Here is a 22,060-nt window from a genome sequence, read left to right as displayed (position 1 = left end):
GGGGGGTTGGGTCTTATTGTTTACTGGCAGATAAAGAAGTGAGAGGGGACACAGGTGTAGAGGACAGCAAGAGAGGACAAGATGAAAGAAAACATACTAATAATTGTTGAGACAGGGCAGGGTGTAGCAAGATTTGTATTTAATACTTGCTTCTAAACAACTTACGGAAAAATAAGAACAATCTAGGAATAGAATTATCATACTTGCTTTTGACCATTTAGGAACTGGGAACAAATTTAGTGGGGTAGTTGGTAGAGGCACCTGCAATAAAAGGAGATTGGGAAATAGCAGCTCTTGTGTTCCAGGAGACCTGCTCCACAAAGGACAGAGGTTCTTGCCTTTCTTAGGCTGTAATAATATAATCACTTGCTGTAAAAGAACCTAATATAGCATGGCTGGAGAGATAGCTCAGAGGTTAACAACACTTCTCTTGCTGAGGACCTGGGTTCAATTCCTAGCACACACGTGGCAGCTTACCTTCAGTTCCAGGAGATCAAATATCCTCTTCTGGCCTCCTCTGGCAGTGTCATACATAAAATAGTCTTAAAAAACTAAAGCACAGAATTCTGATGTGGGATCTTGACTGGTGTTAGTGATGTCTCCCTCCACACCTCAGTCATTATTACATTACTCTGTTATAAGGTATGTGGTTAATTGACTGATTATAATTTGCAATGAATCATTGTCTCTTTAGGTAGGGAATTGTACACATCTTAATGGTCATTCCTGTCCTATATTTCTTTTCATTTCTTTTTTTTTTTTTTCCCCGGGACAGGGTTTCTCTGTATAGCCTGGGCTGTCCTGGAACTCACTCTGTAGACCAGACTGGCCTCGAACTCAGAAATCTGCCTGCCTCTGCCTCCCAAGTGCTGGGATTAAAGGCATGCGCCACTACTGCCCAGCCTGTCCTATTTTTCTATCTGTAGATTCTGAACACAAATCAACAGATTTATTTATTTATTTATTTATTTATTTATTTATTTATTTATTTGGTTTTTCGAGACAGGGTTTCTCTGTGTAGCCCTGGCTGTCCTGGAACTCACTCTGTAGACCAGGCTGGCCTCGAACTCAGAAATCCGCCTGCCTCTGCCTCCCAAGTGCTGGGATTAAAGGTGTGCGCCACCACCGCCCGGCCTGTCCTATTTTTCTATCTGTAGATTCTGAACACATATCAATAGATTCATGTATACATGGTCTTTTAGGACTGGCTTCTGTCATTTAACATGATTTTTTTTTTTTGGATCACTCATGTGTAGCATGTGTCAATAACGCTTTAAAAATGTTTTAACTCACTGTGTATTATACCACATTTAAAAAAATATTAATCATTCACCATTGATGCTTGAAGTATTTCTACCTTTTATTACTGTGCATGCTGTTGCACATTTTCTTAAGGTTTTCTGTGGACATAAACTTTTGGTATCTTTATGTAGCTGTAAATTTGCTAGGTACTGGTATGTGTTTAACAGTTTGAGATGCTGCCAGACTATTTTCCTAAAAGGAAAATATTCTGAATAGTAGTTTTTGGGAGAGCTTTACTTTTTCTACATTTTCTCCCCCGACTCTACCACTCCCTTTCTGGCATAAACTCATTTTGTAGCAGAGACCGTCTGATCTTTAGATCTTGTGAACTTCGGATCTCCCTGTAGCCACCTTGAGTGTGCTGGGGTTATAGGCATAGATCTTATACGAATGAGTGTGAATTTCTGTATCTTTTTTATTGTAGGCATCCTAGTTGGTGTAATACAGCACTGAACTGTTCTCCTACTTGAGGGGTGGTGACATCTCACATTACAGATCTGAGTTCATTGTGGGTTTTTTTTGATTTGCTGTAGTAAAGTTGGAACATTTTATCATGATTAGCAGTTGCCCTATGTCTACTTAGCTCTTTCATGCAACTGTAAATTAGCTTTCCTTTAAAAATGTTTTTATTTATATGAATTTTTAAATATATTTTGGGTTAGAATTCTATATCCATGTGCCTTTCTATGCCAACCATAGTTCCCAAATAATGACATGGAGACTATCAGAAGGTGATGGAGAACATTGTTAACAAACTAAGTCAGGAAGTGCTTAGCAATGCCAAAATCGAGCCTGCATCTCATTTCAATAATACATAGATAATCTTTACACAGTGTACAATAATATATCCCATCAGAATTTATCAGAGTTTTAAAAGATTTATTATCCCTCATTTTTCCTTCTCTTTTTAAAATTTACTTTATAAGTACACTGTCCTTGTCTTCAGACATACCAGAAGAGGGCATCAGATCCCATTGCAGATGGTTGTGACCCACCATGTGGTTGCTGGGTATTGAACTCAGGACCTCTGGAAGAGCAGCCAGTGCTCTTAACCGCTGAGCCATCTCTCCAGCGTCCCTGATTTTTCTTAAGTTATCTTTCTCCCCACCCCCAGAAAGTGTATATGTGTGAGTGAATGTCACTTGTGGAAACTATCAAAGAAAGCCTTGGCTCCTTTGGCGCTGGAATTAATGGCAGTTGTGTGCTGCCTTACGTGGGTTCCAGGATCCAAACTTGCATCTTCTAGGGCTCTTCACCTCTGAGCCATTTTGCTTCAGCCTCCCTGTTCACTTACTTGTTGATGTCCTTTGAGAAGCACAAAAGTTTCTAAGTTTAATAAAAATCCAGATCTCTTAACACTTTTCTTGCTTGTGGGTTTTGGTATCTTCCTTCCTTCCTTCCTTCCTTCCTTCCTTCCTTCCTTCCTTCCTTCCTTCCTTCCGTCCATCCGTCCGTCTATTTTAAGCTATTTTGCCATGTAGCCTGGCATCAGATTTGATATACAGCCCGGGCCTGCTCCATTCTCCATACTTGAGTCTTGCATTTCCAAGGCACGAGTCATCATGCCTGACATGTATTTTATGTATTGTCTTAGATCCCTTTTCTATTGCTGTAACTTAGGGAGTAAAGGGCTTATTTCATCTTAGAGCTCGTAGTCAGTCATCCAGGGGAGTTGGTGTAAGAACTCAGACCTGGAACCAGGTGGAAGGAACTGATATAGGAAGCCTTAGAAGAAGCTACTTACTACTGGCTTGTTTATGACTTGCTCAGCCTGTTTTCTTATAGGAACTAGGGGTGCCACCATGCACAGTGTGCTAGATCCTCTCACTTCAAACATGAGGGAGGAAATTGCCCCACAGACTCATTCAGGGTCAATCTGATAGAGCCATTTTGATGATTCCTTCTTGAATGACTTTTCTTGTATCAGGTTGACACACAATACTAGGCAGGATAGACAGTGCTTCTCATGATGGTTCCTAGAATTCTTACCTTTGGCGTTAACTGACAACTTGTTAGAAATGCAAATTCAGACCTATTAAGACTAGTAGTAGATACCCTGAGTATAGGACTGTAAATCATAAACAGTGTAATTTTTAAAGAATGTTTATAAATGTTCTGTTTTTCTCTGTTTAAGATTCATTCAGTTTCATGTTTGAGTGTTTTGTACATGCAGTATCCGAGGAGGACATAAAGGTGTCACACCCCCTGGAAATGGAGTTATGAGGTGGTTGAGTGCCGCCATGTTTGTGCTGGGAACTGACCTGGGTCCTCTCTGCAAGAGCATCAAGTGTTCTTAATCTGATGAGCGTCAGTGGTGCTCACTCCAGTCCAGGGTCTTCATTTCTTAATTTTACACAGTCATGAAATTTCATACTTGTGTTTTTTATAAGCCTTTTCATTTCTTTCTGCTCCAGTAGACGTGCAACATTGCTGAGCGCCCGCCAGGGAATGATGTCCGCCCGAGGGGACTTTCTCAATTACGCTCTGTCTCTAATGAGATCTCACAATGATGAGCATTCGGATGTTCTTCCGGTATTGGACGTGTGCTCACTGAAACACGTGGCCTATGTTTTCCAAGCCCTCATATATTGGATTAAAGCAATGAATCAACAGACAACATTAGACACTCCTCAACTGGAACGCAAAAGGTATACCAATACTTTTTGGGTTTTGTTTGAGAACTCCTTACTTCGTGTGGTATCTGAATAAACAGTCACAGTTTGGACTATGGAGATCAGCACTGCAAAAGAGAACAAAGATATTTCATGTAGAAAAGTGGGCTTGTCCTCTATCAACTGCTCACATAAAATGAGAAACCAGAAGCTAATTAAACCTAATAGTTGAGATATTTGTGTTTAAGTTTTTGTTATATTTTGTGGGGGAGTTTGTGCAGACACTCAGTATTTCTTTAGTGCTTTTTGTTTTGGGGAGGGGGCGGGGCGCTTCTGCCCTTTTTGTTATTGTAATGCATTAAGCACACCACTTTACCATTTTCCCTTATCTGAAACTATGCAGCAGTGTTAGGTTCCAGGGTGAGACTTCTGATGGTGCTTGGCTAACCACTTGAGTTCAATTCCTGGGTCCCACATGGTGGAAGGAGAAATTCAATCCCTGCAGATTGTCCTCTGGCTTCCATGTACTAGCTGTGACACACTTACACACACGAACACACGAGTTAGATGCCCAGTGACATCGCCAATGCCCCCCTCACCTGTGCTCTTTTTCACACCACACAGATAGTTCATTTAAATGATTCTCATTGTTTTTTTGTTTTTTTTTTTTTAAGGACACGAGAACTTCTGGAACTGGGTATTGATAATGAAGATTCAGAACATGAAAATGATGACGACACCAGTCAAAGTTAGTGCCCAGAGCATCTCCCACTCTTCTTTAAGAAATGGCTGCCTCAGTATTTCCTCCAGGCTTTTTAACTACATTATGTTCTGTTGGGGTGGGAATTTCTCTTTTCTTCTCTGTGTTGAATACCTTTTCTGTAATTTTTTTTATACATCTGTACATTATATTCTACATTTCATAATTAAGACTGAGTTAATGTCCTGAATTTTCCAATATCCATACTTTTTACTTCACTTTTTTTATTTCTCTCAGGTCGTCTTTTCCATTACTTTAAGTCTTATGAAAGCCTTTGTTAATATTGATGCAGAATAGCTTCAGTTAAGATTACATGCCTCTGATGAAATCAGAGTGTCCTGTGGGTGGCAGCCCTCATCCCGTGCAGTGGGTCTCTCCTGTGGCCTGTCACTGGGGGGCTTCTAAGTCACAAACACAGATATTTACTTTATGATTCAGAACAGTAGCAAAATTACAGTTACGATGTAGCAACAAAAATATTTTTATGGTTGGGTGCCACCACAACATGAGGAACTGTATTAAAGAGCTGTAGCATTAGGTTGAGAACCACTGTTGTTACACTGACAGTTATAGATTTAAAATGGGGTGAAATAGTCCTGCTTCCTTTTTGTCATTCCCAACTAATACTTTTCTTAGCTTAGGGAAAGAGAGTCTGGGTTTTTTGTTTTATTGATGATGATGGTGTTTGTAGTGGTGGGTTGGCTTTTTTCTTTTTTTGAAAATCCAGCTGAAGTTCACTTTCCACAGTTTAGTAAGCACCACCTGTGTGAGTTCTGTTCCCTTAAGGAGAGCTGTTGCTGATATGTCGTGTATCTGTTACTGTTGGCTTGATCAATACAGTGTTCAGACAGCTTCTTGTTCACTTCAGTATGGGAATAGTCAGACTTCCGCTTCTGGACATCTCCTTTTGGCATTATCAGGTTGAGTCCTGAAATATGCTGAGGAAACTAGCTGTATTTTGGCTTCATTCTCTCTATGGTTTCATTCTCTCTATCCAAACCTCTATCATGGACCATTATTGATGACAGTATTTATCCTTGCATTTTTGTTATTGTATGATAAATATGCATTCAATTATTTTGTATTGTCACTTTTAAAAAACATCAAATGCTAAGTGTGGTGTCACAGGTCTATAATCTCAGCATTGAGGTAATCAGAGGCAGGTCAGCCCCATCTTCATGGAGAGTTCTAAGACAGCAAAAGATATCACACAATGAGACCCTGTTTCCAAAACAAAACCCCACAAAATGCCAAAAATTTGGACTACTAACTCATGCGTGCATGCATACATGCAAGAGTGTTTGTATGCGTGTGTGTGTGTGTGTGTGTGTGTGTGTGTGTGTGTGTGTGTGTGTGTATGCATGTATTGCAGGAGTCAAACCCATGCCGGGGTTTTGTACATGCTGTGTAAGAACTCACAGAACTTCATCTCTCGTCCTTAACTTGCTTTCTAGTATATTAATATTTTATGAGACTCCAAGCATTTTAGATTGAACAGATTAATATTGTCACCCTTTCTAATTACAATATTTTTTTTAATATTTAGGTGCTACTTTGAATGATAAGGATGATGAATCTCTTCCTGCAGAAACTGGCCAAAACCACCCATTTTTCCGACGTTCAGACTCTATGACATTCCTTGGATGTATACCTCCAAATCCATTTGAAGTGCCTTTGGCTGAAGCCATCCCCCTGGCTGATCAGCCACATTTGTTGCAGGTGAACTAAACAGAGTTAATGTTCTCTTATGGTTGATTTTCAAGTGTTCAATCTAACTATAATATGTCTTGTTAACTTTCCAGCCAAATGCTAGAAAGGAAGATCTTTTTGGTCGCCCAAGTCAAGGTCTTTATTCTTCATCTACCGGTAGTGGGAAGTGCTTAGTGGAAGTTACAATGGACAGAAACTGTCTCGAGGTAAGATAGTCAAAGATTATAATATATTTCTTAATTAGCAGTTTTTCTACGGTCCAGATATGAAGAGCTGTATTAAGTGCAGAATATGTGTATCCCCATAGTAGAAGTGACGGAAGTCCTTTCTCTCAGTAGAATGGAGCTGTTACTTTCACTGGCTTTTAGTGTCGGCCCCTTTCACACACACACTGCTTTATTATGGCTTAGTTTGTTCCAGAGAGTTACTAATGTATGCTGATGAAAACATAGGTTTCCAAATGAGAATACTTCTTTACAGACATTGGTAATTTTAGCTTTAAGTTTTTTTTCCCCTTGATGAGCTGTCACTTGAATGAAGAATAAAGTTAATAAAGTAAGGCAACATTAACAGTGACACACACCTAAATAGTTCTGTCTTTGGGTAGTGTCCTTGGGTAGTAAGTGTTTTATAACACTTAGTAAGAACACTTAGCTTGAAGAGATGTTGAATTTCAAGTGGGAATGTCAATTTTCACACCTAATTAATTACATGACAGATTTAGGTTTTGGAAAGTCATGTTTCATTTTAGAGGTGAAATCACATTTTGTTACTGTTCTGGAAAGGTAAACAGTATTGTGTTTAAAGGCAGTATAAGAGAAATACAGCTGAATAGATATTTATGGTTAAGGAGAGTGTAGTATTAAAATTATTGAGACTATATAGGAGACTGAAGCACCAGAGATAGTATTATAAATAGTTGCTTTGAAATTTTCTGAGGCACCTCTGGAATCTGTGGTCATCCAGGGCTTCAGGTTCACAAGAACAGACTGCACTTTGATGGTGAAACCTTTAGAAAAGGAACATTATTAACTACCCATGTGATTTCTGTGGAGCGCTGTTAAGTTAAAATCAATTTGTGTGCCCCCCCCCCCCCATGTATAACTTTTTATTTAAACCTAATATTGCATAGGTTCTTCCAACTAAAATGTCTTATGCTGCCAATCTAAAAAATGTAATGAACATGCAAAACCGGCAGAAGAAAGAAGGAGAAGAACAGAACATGCTGGCCGAAGAAGCTGACAGTTCAAAGCCAGGGCCATCTGCCCATGATGTTGCTGCCCAGTTGAAAAGCAGTTTACTAGCAGAGATAGGACTCACGGAAAGTGAAGGGCCTCCCCTTACGTCTTTCAGGTACGCCCACATGATGTATGCCCTTGGGGTTCTTGTTACACTTTTTTTGTTTGTTTGTTTTTTCGAGACAGGGTCTCTCTGTGTAGCCCTGGCTGTCCTGGAACTCCCTCTGTAGACCAGGCTGGCCTTGAACTCAGAAATCCACCTGCCTCTGCCTCCCAAGTGCTGGGATTAAAGGCATGTGCCACCACTGCCCGGCTTCTTGTTACACTTTTAAGATCATTTTTAGTTAGAGATTTCATAGTTTGTAAATCTGTATATTGGTATTATAATTTATGTTACTCTTCTGTGATTTCCTAATTTACTATCAGAGAATTAAATATTAATGAGTTTTCTGGACTTTGATGTTTAAAAAAATTAATCGTTTTCTTTTATGAATTTCTTTTTTTTTTTTTTGGTTTTTCGAGACAGGGTTTCTCTGTGTAGCCCTGGCTGTCCTGGAACTCACTCTGTAGACCAGGCTGGCCTCGAACTCAGAGATCCGCCTGCCTCTGCCTCCCAAGTGCTGGGATTAAAGGCGTGCGCCACCACCGCCCGGCTTCTTTTATGAATTTCTAAGGTGCTGTTTTCCTTAATGTTTAATAGTGACTTAAAACTATCAATTCAGATGTTAGCAGTTCAGCTAAGCTGTAAATGCTAGAAAGAATTTAATTTTCAGGATTTATGACTTATCTAATTAGGGTTCACAAATGGTATCTTGGACGTAGTAGGTTTTTATTTATTAAATAAGAAGTTACAGGTATATACTGTTGCTTAATCACCAAATGTTGGCTCTTGTACTAGTTTTTGGCTAGAAGTATAAGACAATATTTTTGCTTACTTGTTCATGAAATAAGAAAGGTGTTACCTAGTAAACGAGTAGGTACACTGTATTGTCTACCAACCATAAGGGGCACCGGGTAATTTCTATACTGCAGTAGCCTAGACTTAGAAGTATGTGAGGAGCTGGTCAGAATATATAGACCGAATTGGAGAAAAGAATTAGAGGTAGGAAGACCAGCTACAGACTGTCGTGGTTCCACCTGATGAGGAAAGTGGAGTGGGGTTAACAAGTTAGCTTCTGGCGTAGAAAGGAAACAGTGTCAAAGGAGGATGGACTGTATCACTGTGGAGGGACAGAAGGTAGAAAAATGTGATGCGAGGCTGGATAAACATTACTAGGAAACGTTGTCATGAGGCTGTAACCAATTTTATTTATGTACACTGATATACATAACAAATTCTAGAGTGGATCCAAGAGACATTTGACTCTGAGGAGAAGTAGTAAAATAAAGTGGGAATTGGTGCTAGCAGGTATAGAAACACAGTCAGCCACACATACACAGGAGCAGTCAGCCCTAGAAAGCTTTTTTCATTAAATAAGATACGATTTGAAATGATGGCAAAATATTAAAAGACCAGGAAATGTACTCTTGTTGACCAAAAGTTTGAATTTGGGAAGTGATTAATTGCTTTCTTCTCTCTCTGTTTAAATCTCTTCCAGACCTCAGTGTAGTTTCATGGGGATGGTTATTTCTCATGACATGCTGCTGGGACGTTGGCGCCTTTCTTTAGAACTGTTCGGCAGAGTATTCATGGAAGATGTTGGAGCAGAGCCTGGATCGGTGTGTATCTTGTGCTCTTTAATTCTATCCTGCGTGCTAAGAACAAGTTTTAGTGAATAATTGTTTTGCTTCTTTTTTCTTGTTTTGTTTTTTAAAGATCTTAACTGAATTGGGTGGTTTTGAGGTAAAAGAATCAAAGTTCCGTAGAGAGATGGAAAAGCTGAGAAACCAGCAATCAAGAGATTTATCACTAGAGGTAAAGGTATTTAGATTTTCTCTATAGTATGCTGTGCCACACTTAAACCATTCAGAATAATAATATTGCTCAGAGATAGATACGTCTTTATAATTAGAATTTTAAAGAAATCATAATTATAAAACTTAGTGCAGTAACATTTTTAAAGGAAGTTTTTGGCTGGAAGGTGATTCAGTTGGTAATGTGCTTAAGGACTTGAGTTCAGATTTCCAGCACCCACTTAAGAAGCCAAGTGTGGTGGCGTGGGGAGATACAGACAGGATTCTTGTCGTTCCTTGGTCAGCTCATCTTGCTGCAATCAGTGAGAGCTCCATCTCAGGAAAATACGGTAGAAAATGATAGAGGAAGAAACCCAGTGTCAACCTCTGGCCTTCACACATGTTTGCATGGACAAGCATACCTGCACACATGTATGCACAGACACATGACCGTGCACACACACACACACACACCATTACGTAAACAGGAACTGCAAAATTTCTGATGTACTGAATTCCATTCAGAATATTCTTATTGATGATTAATTTGTCTTGTTGGCTAGCTTTTGTGTCCTTTTTATTGCCGCAATTAATATTGTCCATAATAGCCTTCCTTGTTACTTTCCAGTGTGTGACATGTGCATTTCCTGCCACAGGTCTAAAACTGACTATTTCTTTAAGAAATTAATGGGCTCTGATTTGAGGTTACATATTCTACTAAGTTGATTGTTATTTCTAGGCCTTTAACCAATTACTGTGAATTCATATTCTGACACATTAAATTCAAATTGAAAATTTCTTTCTTCTTTCTAGGCGGAATGCACAGCTTCTCACCATTGGTGCTTTTATTCCGCATCTTAAAACAGTTTTAGAAATATAACATTACTACTACCACTTTCTTTTTGTTGTTTTCAGATAGGACTTGCTCTATTGCCTAGGCTAGTTTGGAACTCACCTATATAGCTCAGGCTGGCTTTAAACTTTTGGCAATTCTCTTGATCCAGTTTAACAAGTTTTGAGATTATACAGGCATGATCTATCACATCTGGTTTAAAATGATTATTGATAATAGCTTAAGATTAATTTGTAGTTTCATTGTCTTTAGACCATGTCCAAGTTAGAGTGCTTCATTTCTCTTGCCTGTAGCTGTCAAGCCACTTTGTCAGCCACTTCAAATGTTAGGAGTTGTTTATCAGTGTTTAGGTGATGTGCATTCAGTGATTGTCTCTGTGATGGAATTGGCAGGTGGTTTCCTAGTATGCCACTTTTTACATTTCGCTTACACTTTGTCACTGGGGAGTCCTGTGTGTTTGGGTATCAGTAGTGTAGGAGGTTCATTCGTTTGAGACCTTTCTGGGCTATAGAATAAATTTTAGCCTAGCTTGCGTTACATACCAAGATGGGGGTTGGGGGAGGGAGGGAGGGAGGGAGGAGAGAGAGAGAATGAATTGAGGTAAATTCCATTAGCCTGATTTAATTAAAGGACATTCTTCTTTGAATATTATTTACTCCAAAGAGTGTAAAAGCTTCTGAGACCTCAAATTTCTTACAATGTGCCGCAAAGGTGAGATTCTATTTTAGGCTTAATAGAAAACCCTGTGGTTTCTAGCCCTGATTAACTATTTGGTGTGTTTTAATAGGTTGATCGAGATCGGGATCTTCTGATTCAGCAGACTATGAGACAGCTCAACAATCACTTCGGCCGAAGATGTGCTACCACACCAATGGCTGTCCACAGAGTTAAAGTCACCTTTAAGGATGAACCAGGGGAGGGCAGTGGTGTAGCACGAAGTTTCTATACAGCCATTGCACAAGCGTTTTTATCAAATGAAAAATTGCCAAATCTAGATTGTATCCAAAATGCCAACAAAGGTACTCATACAAGTGAGTACTGTACAGATTTTATTTATGCAGTATAATTATTGCTCGTTGGTCACAGCAGTGGTAGTCATGGTTCTGTGTCTCTGTACATTTACATTTTACATTACTTTAGATTACGATTTAGTTTTGACCAAACTGTTTGAATTGACAGTTTAACAGTTTGCTTTTTACTACAGAGTGTTCGTGGATATTTGTGATTAGCTTTTCACCTCAATTGTTACTTGTTTGGAGGGTGACAGGTTGTAAGATCTTAAGTGTTACTCCAAAAATCTAGTGAGGGGGTTGGAGTGCCTAATTGACTAATTGTATTAATTGATAGTTATTTAAAGAGACAAAGAACAGAACACTCTGAGTAGGCTGTTGTGAGATTGATTCACAAACATGCTGTGATCCCGGTGAGGTAAAGAACTTGAGACATGTCAACCAGCCATGTCACTGTGCTTATTTTAGTTTCAATAACTTTTTTTGTTTTTGTTCTCCTTTTTAAAGATAGGGCCTTAATTAAGGAGTGTTATAGATAGCTTTATTACAAACTATCCACTTGGGGGTTAGGACTCTTCCCTGGTTTTCAATGAATATATTCATAGCTTAGTGAAAATGATAAAAGCTGTAGCGAGTTGGTGATGCATGCCAAGTATAGTCAGAAGATTGGCAGCTTTGTAAGTGACTGGAGTACTGCTCAGAGGAAGTTCATAGAACTTACTAGGCTACACCCATATCTCACTGTGCATACGGGAGCTACCACCACGAAGACTGATGGGTTTCAGAAAATGAAGGGGTGAACAAGTGGGGAGTTTGCCAGCCTTTGATCTGCACTTTTACCTTTAGCTTAGAGTAAAAGTAGATTGACAGATTTGAACAAAGGGACCTAGACAATCCTAACATCTTAGAAATAACCTTTTTCAAACACCATTAAGAAGCCATACTCGAGGGCAGGTGATGTAGATCTTGCTGCCAAGCCTGATTCCTGAGTTTGAACCCCAGGACCCACATGGTGGGAAGAGAGAACAACTCTGGATTGTTGTCTGGCCTCCATACATGTGCTGTGGTATATGTGTGTGCTGTGGCAAATGTATGTCATTTGTTAGAGTACAACAATTAAAAAGGAAAGAAAGCAACCATAGTTGGGATTAAGCGTTAGAATTTAAAAATAATAGTAGTTAATATTCTGGTGGTCTATAGTAATTAAAAGCAAAAACTTAATAGAAAAGGTATCCAGTGGCTTCAACTGTGTAAGAAATCTCAGCACTGTTTGTAATGAAATCAAGGTCTCGAGAGATGGCTCAGCCAGTAAAGGCTAGGCTCACAACCAAATATAATGAAAGCAATCTAGCTCTAGTTGTTGCATATTTCATAGCTTTGGAATGATGGGGAAAATGTAGTTCACAAATTAAAGTGTAATGTGTCATGTACATCCTATACACGTATCAGTGACCCTCAGAAACCAAGGCACTAAGAAAATGGTTTAGTAATACTGCTTGCTGTAAGAACAGGAGGACCCAAGTTCAAATTCCCAGCACATTAAAAGCTGGGTATGGCTTGCATGTCGTTATAACCCATGTTGTGGGTTTCAGCGAGAGAGCCTGTATCAAAAGGAATGGCGACAGACATGCATGCACCTAGGCATATGGACACACATGCAACATATTACACATAGCCCAAAGAAAGAGGAAGGCGCTGGCAGCACAGATGATCTTGAGCAGCCATATTTTCTTGTGTTCTTCTCATTTTAACGTTGACTGAGATACAAAGCTTTTCATCTTGTACTTTTCTCAATGTGTTGTATTTCATCTTTTCTTCTAGGTTTAATGCAAAGGTTGAGGAACAGAGGCGAGAGAGATCGGGAAAGAGAGAGAGAACGGGAAATGAGGAGGAGTAGTGGCTTGCGAGCAGGATCTCGGAGAGACCGGGATAGGTATGATGGATTTTAGGTTTTCCTGAATATCAGTGTTTTAGGCAAGCTGGATAAAGGCCCTTGTAATCATAGAAGACTTGTCATTTGGATGAATGCATGGTCATCGTAGTCTGTTACTTAGGAAAGCTTCTGCTTTAACAACTCCGAGACGTTTGAAATTACGCTGCCTTTTTATTTATTCACTGAAGTGTGACAGTTTTTTGCAGTTATTGCTTTCTTATTTTAATTAAGTCTTTAATTGTGGCAAACTGTATTAATTTTATATTTTTCTTGTTAAAATGGGTTACACTTACTTTTGTTTAAAATTTCCAGGAATTATAGGTAGTCTTTTAGAGTCTGGTTCTGTGCCCTTAGAATTAAGTTATACCTTACATGTAGATTTTAGAGACTTACCTAGATAATCTGTATTTCTCAAACATGTTGTATTTGGACATCGTACCATCCTGGTGTCATGGTTGGCACCATCTGTATGCATTCTGGTTTTCTATTGATTATTGATGAAGGTGTCCTGATAGTGGAGTCATACACCTTTCTTCCTTTCACAGAGACTTCAGGAGACAGCTCTCCATTGACACCAGACCTTTCAGACCTGCTTCTGAGGGGAATCCTAGTGATGACCCCGACCCTCTTCCTGCTCATCGGCAGGCACTTGGAGAGAGGCTTTACCCCCGAGTACAAGCAATGCAACCTGTAAGTGCTGGGCACTCTTCTACTCCTAACTACATGTGCAGTTCTTTTCCCTTCTGAATGAAAATAGCTATTTGGTTTTCTTTTTCTTCCTTTCTCTCTGTAATTGTCAGCTACTTAGCAGCTACATGGCTGAGGACTGTGCATGATTGTACAGAGGAGATAAGGGATTTTAGAAGGAATGTTGCTTGAAAGTAACTGTACAACTTGGATCTTTCCCCCCACTAACTTAGTTCAGTATACTCTAATTCTACCCGATTTGAATTCCTCTGTGCTAATCGCTGTGATTTATATATATTTGTGTGTTTACTTGTACAAATCATTGCTACTTTTTGAAGTACACATGATCTGTTAGCAAGTTGTAGCTGGGAAAAAAATGGCAGTCCTTTACTGATAATAAAACAGCTCAATATTTCAATTTGAATGTCTTATTCATTTTTCTCTCATACAATGTTGTAGGTGTGTGTGCATTGTATATAAATGTTGTAGCCCAAAGCCTAATAAAACAGAAAATCAATTCTGTTTCTTGCAGTAAGCCAGCCTTAAGTAATAGATAGGTACCTTTCTCCTCCCCTTCCTCCCTTTTTCCTGTACTAAATGAGAAAGCATTTGTGTGGCTCCTTGAGGAAGGTAGACATTATAGAAATTATATATATGTTTACTTGGAATTTAAAACCCTTTTTAAAAAAAGACTCATACAAATATTCTAGTCCCAACAAAACTGAGTTCCTGGACTGCCTCCCCTGTCAGAGCTGTCTGACTAACCTTGCAGTTTTGTAAAACCTTGCTAGTCACAAGACAGTTGTGTTACTTTAGCTTTTCATGTCCTTTCCTTATTTTGATTGTAGCTTTTAACACGCAGATAGTTGATAAAGTAATATTTATTCATCCTTTATAGGCATTTGCAAGTAAAATCACTGGCATGCTGTTGGAATTATCCCCAGCTCAGCTGCTTCTCCTTCTAGCGAGTGAAGACTCTCTGAGGGCAAGAGTCGATGAGGCCATGGAACTCATCATTGCGCACGGACGGTAATGTGGACGGTGGGAATGGCGGCTCAGTTTAGATAGTAGCTGTAGTATTTCTAGATCCAGCACTTTCACCATATCCTAAAAATTATAGTTCAGTGATTAGAGGTATTTGTTGCTCTTCCAGAAGACCTAGATTTGGTTCCCAATACCCATCTAGCAGCTAACAACCAACTGCTACCCCAGCTCCAGAAGATCTCATACCTCTTCTAGCCCTTGGCACTGCATACACAAAATCTCTAAAAACAAAGTACTTTCTTAAGATTTTTTAAAGTGGCATCTTCAAATACATAAGTGCAATAGCTGAATTTTTCATGCTTATTAGATTTTATAGAGGGTATTTGGTATTTAGAATTGTTCTGTTTTATTTACAAGACAAAGCTAGTCTTGCATCCCTAATCTCCTGCCTCTCATGAATGCTGGGACTTAGAGCTACTCTGGCTTAGAAACATTTTGTTTGGAAGAAGTGTCTGTAGAGTTAGACCTCGGATTCCTCCATTGGAGTACCCATGGCAGGAGACTACAGTACAAGCAAAGAACTTTGGGGAAATCTAACTTCTTGTGTTAAATATGACTTTTTTTTTAGGGTTCCAGAACTACCTTAAAACTTTTTGCAAGTGTTTTCTTCCCCTTCTGCAAAGTGTATTTGTTTGAATATGAAATCCAAAAATACCAAATAGTCCCTCTACTCACTGTGAGAAGTGCAAGTGACACCAGGAAGATCTCCTGTATTTAGGTGGCTTGTGTTGGGCTTACTCTTTCAGCCAGCTTAAATGAAAATTTCTGTGGTACTGTGAATCTTGTACATACTAGGTGTCTTACTCATGTTCTGTTGCTGTAAAGGGATACCATAGCCAAAGGCAACTCTTAAAAGGAAAGCAGTTAGTTGGGGCTGGTTTATAGTTTTAGAGGTTTGGTTTATTATTATCATGGCAGAGGAGCATGGCAGACATGGTCCTGGAAAAGTAGCTGAGAGTTCAATATCCTGATCGATAGGCAGCAGAAAGGGAGAGAACTACTAGGCTTGGCATGGGCTTTTGAAACCTCACTCCCAGTGACACACTGTCTGGACAAGGTCACACTTACTTCCTAATCCTTCTTAGACTTCTTAAATAGTGCCACTCCCTAATGACTAAGCATTCAAATCTATCATGAGCCTCTGGAGGCCATTCTTCCTCAAACCACCGTACTAGATACCAGCACAGTGTTAACATCCCAGACCCTAGGTAAAATGTCTTCCTAATCATAATTTTGGGTGAGGAACGGGATTAGATACAATGGTAGAAGTAGTGTACACAGTTGTGCTGGGTTGGAATTAAAGAGTCATTTTTCAAGAATGGTCCAAGTCAAAGGCTGTTGATCAACTGATAATTTCCTTTGCTGTCTCTGCCACTGTTTTTCTCTGGACTTTGATGTATTATTTCTTTATTCCTTTGCCTTGTCTTTGGGGCTGTAAGCAGACTGAGAATAGCTTAGCCCATTATACAGAATGTTGAGAAAAAGTTGCATTTTTATAAAAAGACTTTGTGAATATGTATAATAAGCATTGCTAAGTCAGTACTGTCTATTGAGCAAAACTAGTGCCTGTCTTTATGGAGTGAAGAGTGAACTTAGTCGGAGTGCGTTAGACGTAGTGCTACAGAGTCTGATTCTAGTCACAGTGCCGTGAGCGTTCTTCTGCCCGTTCTGCATTGCCTGTTTTGTGCTGGTCTTAGCATCCCAATAAAGACCGCTGTGTATGCTGTCTTCCATCAGGGAGCCTTAGCTGTGGCTTGAATTGTATGTGTAGTGGCTAATGGAATTTTGGGGGTTTTGTTTGTTTACTTTTTGATTTTTTGTTTTATTTTTGAAACCGTGTCCGTACCAGTGCAGTATAAGAACTAGCCTTGAGTTTGCCACGTAATGTAGGCTCCCAAACACTAGAGTTGTAAGCATATTCCATGGTTTTGGGCTAAAATGTGTAATAAATATGAATAGATACTTTCACAGTAAATTTTAGACATTTTACCTCTCTGGATTGTAAAGAGTTTCATTTGTCTTTAGGGAAAATGGAGCTGACAGTATCTTGGACCTCGGATTATTAGACTCTTCAGAAAAGGTACAGGTAAGGGATTTTCAATAGAATTAGAACAACAACAACAACAAACACACCTCCCCCACCCCCAGGATTTAGGATCTATCTTTGTAAATACAAATCATGTTTTATAGTACAGAAAGAGAAAGACATGTAGTTGTAGTATACAGAATCAAATATGAAATTAAGTTAGACATTAATGACAACCTACTCAGTTTACTCTTTATGTTTAAACACAGACTGAATTAACTAAGCTTTAGAGAGCCAAGGAACTGAAGAGCAGAGGAAAGAAGCAGTGTAGAATCTTAGGAGCCACTCCTCCAGGAAGCTGTTGATGCCAAAGATGCAAAGAAAATAGTATATATCACAGTACAGCAGTATGGGAAACTAGGTATAATGTGCTTTATTTCATAAGTAAGCTGCTTCTGTTAGCTAAGAGGAACAAACTCTGCAATCACTTTCATTGGTTACAATGAAAAACAGCACAAAATGCACATTCTGAACAAACATATAGCAGCACACAGAGTAGAAAGAGTAGTTGCAGCTTGACAAATGGCTAGTCCAATGTCTTCAGAAGGAGGATAAAGCTGATCCTTGTTCTTCTGTCCTACCTGAAAGATGGCAAAGGCTTTGAGAATTACCTGTTTGGGAAGCCTTGCAAGTATCCCGTGTGTGCATATGCAGGATACACTGAATACTTGATGGTTTTGGAGAATAAGTGAACCATTGCGGTTCCGTTTGTCCCCCTCCCCTAAATGCAGTGTTTAAGACAACTTAGTGTCGTCACACCTAATGCCCACAAAGTACCAGCTACAGGTCTTCCTAAGCTCTAAAATTATTCAGCACCCCAAGAGCAAGTCCAGACTGACCAGTTCTTCTAAGGTGTGTTACAAATTCAAGGTCAGTGGACTTCAAGCATCCTGAACTAAAACTGTTGAGACACAATATTCAAAGCAGGGAAACAGCGATTTGAAAAACAATGGATTTCATACCAGAAACTACACAGAGTAGTTTCTCCTTGACAGTAGAACTTCATCATTCATATGCTGAAAGAACTGTTAATGAAGAATAGTAAAAAGTACCTTCTAGTCATTAAGGTAAAAGAGTGGTTTTTGTTTGTTTCATTTTGTTTGAAGGCAGGGTTTTATTCTAGCCCAGACTAACCTGGAATTTACCAGGGGGTTCTCCTATCTCAGCCCTCCCAGTGTTGGGAGTACATGCACTCTCATGTCTACTTTATACATTAGAAGATAACCCAGAGCTTTGTGCTTTTGAGGCAAATATTCTCCCAATTGACCTGAGGTCCTAAAGTGTTTTTATTTGAAGAATACACATTAATATTTAACATACAGAAGGTGGAGAGGTGACTCAGCAGTTCAGATCACATGGCTGCTCTTCCAGAGGACCAGGGTTCAATTCCCAGCACCCACGTGGCTCACAACTGTTTGCATCTCCAGTCTCAGGGGAATCTGCTGCCCTCTGATAGCCTCTGCTGTGTCTTACATACATGTACACAGACATACATGCAAGCAAGACACCCATACACACAAGACAATAAGTAAGAAAGCAAAATATAAATTAGTAAATAAATAAATAAGCAAATAGGTAAATAAATAATGTAGAGAAGATTTAAGACACCTAAGGTTTGTGTGATACAGCTTTACCTTTCATATTTATTAACGTTTACCTCTGATATTGCTGTGCACACATATTTAAACATGAATGCTGCTCTGGTTTCCTTTTACCTTGAATAATTTCAGAGAAACATTTCATTTTTACAAATGAGCTCAGGAGTTATGATTACTCATAATTTTGTTCTTAGGAAAACCGGAAGCGTCATGGCTCTAGTAGAAGTGTAGTGGACATGGACTTAGATGACACCGATGACGGCGATGACAACGCTCCTCTGTTCTACCAACCTGGAAAGAGAGGGTTTTATACTCCGAGACCTGGCAAAAACACAGAAGCAAGGCTGAATTGTTTCAGAAACATCGGCAGGTAAACTAACAATTCTTACTACCTGAATCTGGGGACATGGGGTCCTGGGGATTGGACCCAGGGCGTTGTCAGTGCTAAACATGCTCTCTACCACTGAGCTACTCCTCTAGCCCCAAGCTTTCTATTTGAGCCAGGCTGGGCTCAAATTTGTGATCTTCCTGCCAGCCTCACAGGGCTGTGGGATCAAAGGTGTGTCACCACATGGCTAAAAATACATTATTAACTTTTAAATTGGATATGTACTCTATTTTATTATACGAGGTAGAAATAAGGCTTAGAGAATTTCTCAACATTATATATATATATTTATATTTATGTATGTGAGACTAATTATATAATTAGTTTTGAATTTAAATTATATTTCTGTTCTTATTTTTAGGATTCTTGGACTATGTCTGTTGCAAAATGAACTATGTCCTATCACATTGAATAGGCATGTAATTAAAGTGTTGCTTGGTAGAAAAGTAAGTTTGATGCATATAACTGCTTTTATAATTGTAAACATTTTCTTTTGCAAAATAAATAATAGTACACTGTATAGCATTCATGTTGTTTTAAAGCATTATAATCATAAATAATTGTCAAGTATTTAATGACATAGAGTCTTTATACGTGGGGAGATGGCACAGTAGAGTAGGTAACAACAGATTAGGCTTGGTTCCTGACAGACTTCTATCCTACTGGATAGAAATTCTCTTGGCAACTTTGTAAAGCTTCGCACATAGTGCCCGGAAGCCTAAGCCACTGTAATTGATCACAGGTGGTGCTGATAGCGTGTAGAGATAGTCTTCAATAACACTTCAACTTGAAAAATACATGGAAATACCACAGTGGGCCAAGAGTCTAATAAGGCAGACATAGTTGGTATTCCTCTGTCTCATAGAGTCAGCTTAGTTTCTTTATGTGTTGATAGTCTGCTAGCCTGGCAAGATTAATGTGTTCATTATTCAGCTGTATCAGAACAATCCCTAAAGCTATTAGAAAGTAATTGACACAAAATATTAAATATCAGTCTTTTTTAAGAGATGGCTGTACTGGACATCTACTGTAAATTGCATTGTTAAAGCTGAGTCTATTCATTACCCCCTTTAATGGTTTTATTAGCACATACTAATTATGCACAATAGTGAGTTTGACATTTCTTCACCCGTGTAAATAATTGATTGTGATTGCATCCCCATTCTCCACACTTGTTTTGTCCCCTTCCTGCTCCCTTCGATCACCTTCTGTTTCCATGTCTGCCTTTGTTTGTGACCTAGTGGTTTATGTATCATTAAGGTTGTTTACAGGAGCATGGACACTTGACCAGTGGTTAAATCACTGAAGAAAATAGTCTGTCCTTCCACTTCAGCCATTAATTGTATAAATTGTTAGGGAGATGTGGGCACTGGGAGACCCTCTAGTCGGTGACTGGGTGTTGATGGCCCCCAGTCTTGAGCAGGTGATCACAGCTGTTCTGAGTTCAGTATTTTAAGAGCCTTGCTGTGCTCCGTACAGTTTCTTCAGTATTGCTTTCTCTGGCTTTTACACATGGGTGCGTGCACACTCATGCACATACACACTTGCACACACACACCTCTCAACCCACTTTTTTCACAGTGAACAAGGAGCCTTGGGTAGGGTGCTAGAGATCTCCCATTTATTTATAGCTGGACATTCAGCAGTTATTCTTGGTACTTTGACTAGTTGAGTCTTCCATCACACTGACTGGTGCAGACACTTCTGAGAGAAGTTGACAGCAGCACTAAATGCACAATTTTTAGAAGACAATTTGATGGGTACATCATGTCCACTCCACAGAATAAATCCAGAAGCCTTTCCACTAGGGCCTACCTTCTCATCCCACGATATTTGGTCACATTTACATTACCAGATTAATTGCTTTTAACCAAACCACTGAATGTATCATAAACAAGGGTGTTATATTGAGAGGTATATATTTTCCTTTTTAGCTGAGACCACAATTTAAGTTTTGACATGTTCCCACTAAAATGGTCTTGTGCATAGAATTTGAGTGAAAACCAAAGCTCTGAAACAAACAAATGCTAATATGTTGGCCATTTAGCTCATGAGAGCTACTTGACTTCAGTTTAACTCCGTGATCTGACCTTTGTAAGTTACCAAGTTTCTTAGAGCAGTCGAGTTTATCACTTGTATTTGATAACTTGTATCATATGATGACTATCAAGAGCATATGGGATATTTAGTCAAGAGCCGGCCTATTCACATAATCAATGTTCAATAAATTGTGCTGGCTTTCCCAATTATTTTTGAAACAAATTATAGTTTTTGTTACTACAACAACAAAAGCATGCTGTTGGTTCCACCTCATAGCAATTCACTTTTTTATTCCTGTTTTAAAAAATTTAAAATTTAATTTAAAATGAATTGTCAAAGCCAAAGATTTATTATTTTTGGTCTCTTTAAAGAAGTTTTATGTATTTTGTGGAAAATTCTTTTATCACTGTAGCTGTAAGTTAAATGAAATCAGGGCTGGGATCTAGCTCAGTAGTAGAGCACTTATTTAGCGTGCACAAGTTCCTGGGTTCAATCCTTATCACTCCCCCTCCCCGGAAAGGGAAAGTTGTCACAGATTTTAATTTACTGCTGTGTGGAGAAAGGATGCTTCTTTTGACTCTTTCTTGATTATTTTCTTAGGTCAACTGGCATGACTTTGCTTTTTTTGACCCTGTAATGTATGAGAGTTTACGACAACTGATCCTTGCATCTCAGAGTTCAGATGCTGATGCTGTTTTCTCAGCAATGGATTTGGCATTTGCAATTGACCTGTGCAAAGAAGAGGGTGGAGGACAGGTAAGACTAACCCACTTCTCTGAGTTGTGCAAGAGAATTGGATTGTTAGGCTCACTTTATAAAGAACAGTTTGGGGCAGGAACCAAGAGAGGAAGATTGAGAACACACACACACACACACACACACACACACACACACACACACACACAC

The 22,060-nt window shown here is 39.1% G+C and overlaps 1 protein-coding gene across 5 annotated transcripts in view; it reads left to right on the top strand.

Moving 5' to 3' along the window:
- The window catches only part of Ubr5 (ubiquitin protein ligase E3 component n-recognin 5), a 105,236-nt gene that overhangs the window by 77,138 nt on the left and 6,038 nt on the right, over positions 1-22,060 (top strand). For 2 of the 5 annotated variants that reach the window (XM_028765502.1, XM_028765529.1), the window contains exons 41-55: positions 3,720-3,950; positions 4,589-4,662; positions 6,221-6,393; positions 6,477-6,590; positions 7,517-7,737; positions 9,221-9,341; positions 9,439-9,537; positions 11,156-11,399; positions 13,200-13,311; positions 13,857-14,001; positions 14,897-15,027; positions 17,068-17,128; positions 18,921-19,096; positions 19,476-19,560; positions 21,755-21,910. In XM_028765502.1, the coding sequence (XP_028621335.1) occupies positions 3,720-3,950; positions 4,589-4,662; positions 6,221-6,393; positions 6,477-6,590; positions 7,517-7,737; positions 9,221-9,341; positions 9,439-9,537; positions 11,156-11,399; positions 13,200-13,311; positions 13,857-14,001; positions 14,897-15,027; positions 17,068-17,128; positions 18,921-19,096; positions 19,476-19,560; positions 21,755-21,910 (2,143 nt within the window). Of the gene's footprint in view, positions 1-3,716; positions 3,951-4,588; positions 4,663-6,220; positions 6,394-6,476; positions 6,591-7,516; positions 7,738-9,220; positions 9,342-9,438; positions 9,538-11,155; positions 11,400-13,199; positions 13,312-13,856; positions 14,002-14,896; positions 15,028-17,067; positions 17,129-18,920; positions 19,097-19,475; positions 19,561-21,754; positions 21,911-22,060 lie in introns of all 5 variants that reach the window. The other 3 variants (XM_028765520.1, XM_028765493.1, XM_028765511.1) reach the window with 2 other exon arrangements.

The sequence above is a fragment of the Grammomys surdaster genome, unplaced genomic scaffold (genome assembly GCF_004785775.1).
Source record: "Grammomys surdaster isolate TR1022 unplaced genomic scaffold, NIH_TR_1.0 63, whole genome shotgun sequence".
Lineage (NCBI taxonomy): Eukaryota > Metazoa > Chordata > Mammalia > Rodentia > Muridae > Grammomys > Grammomys surdaster.
This window is presented reverse-complemented; position numbering and strand designations above follow the sequence as displayed.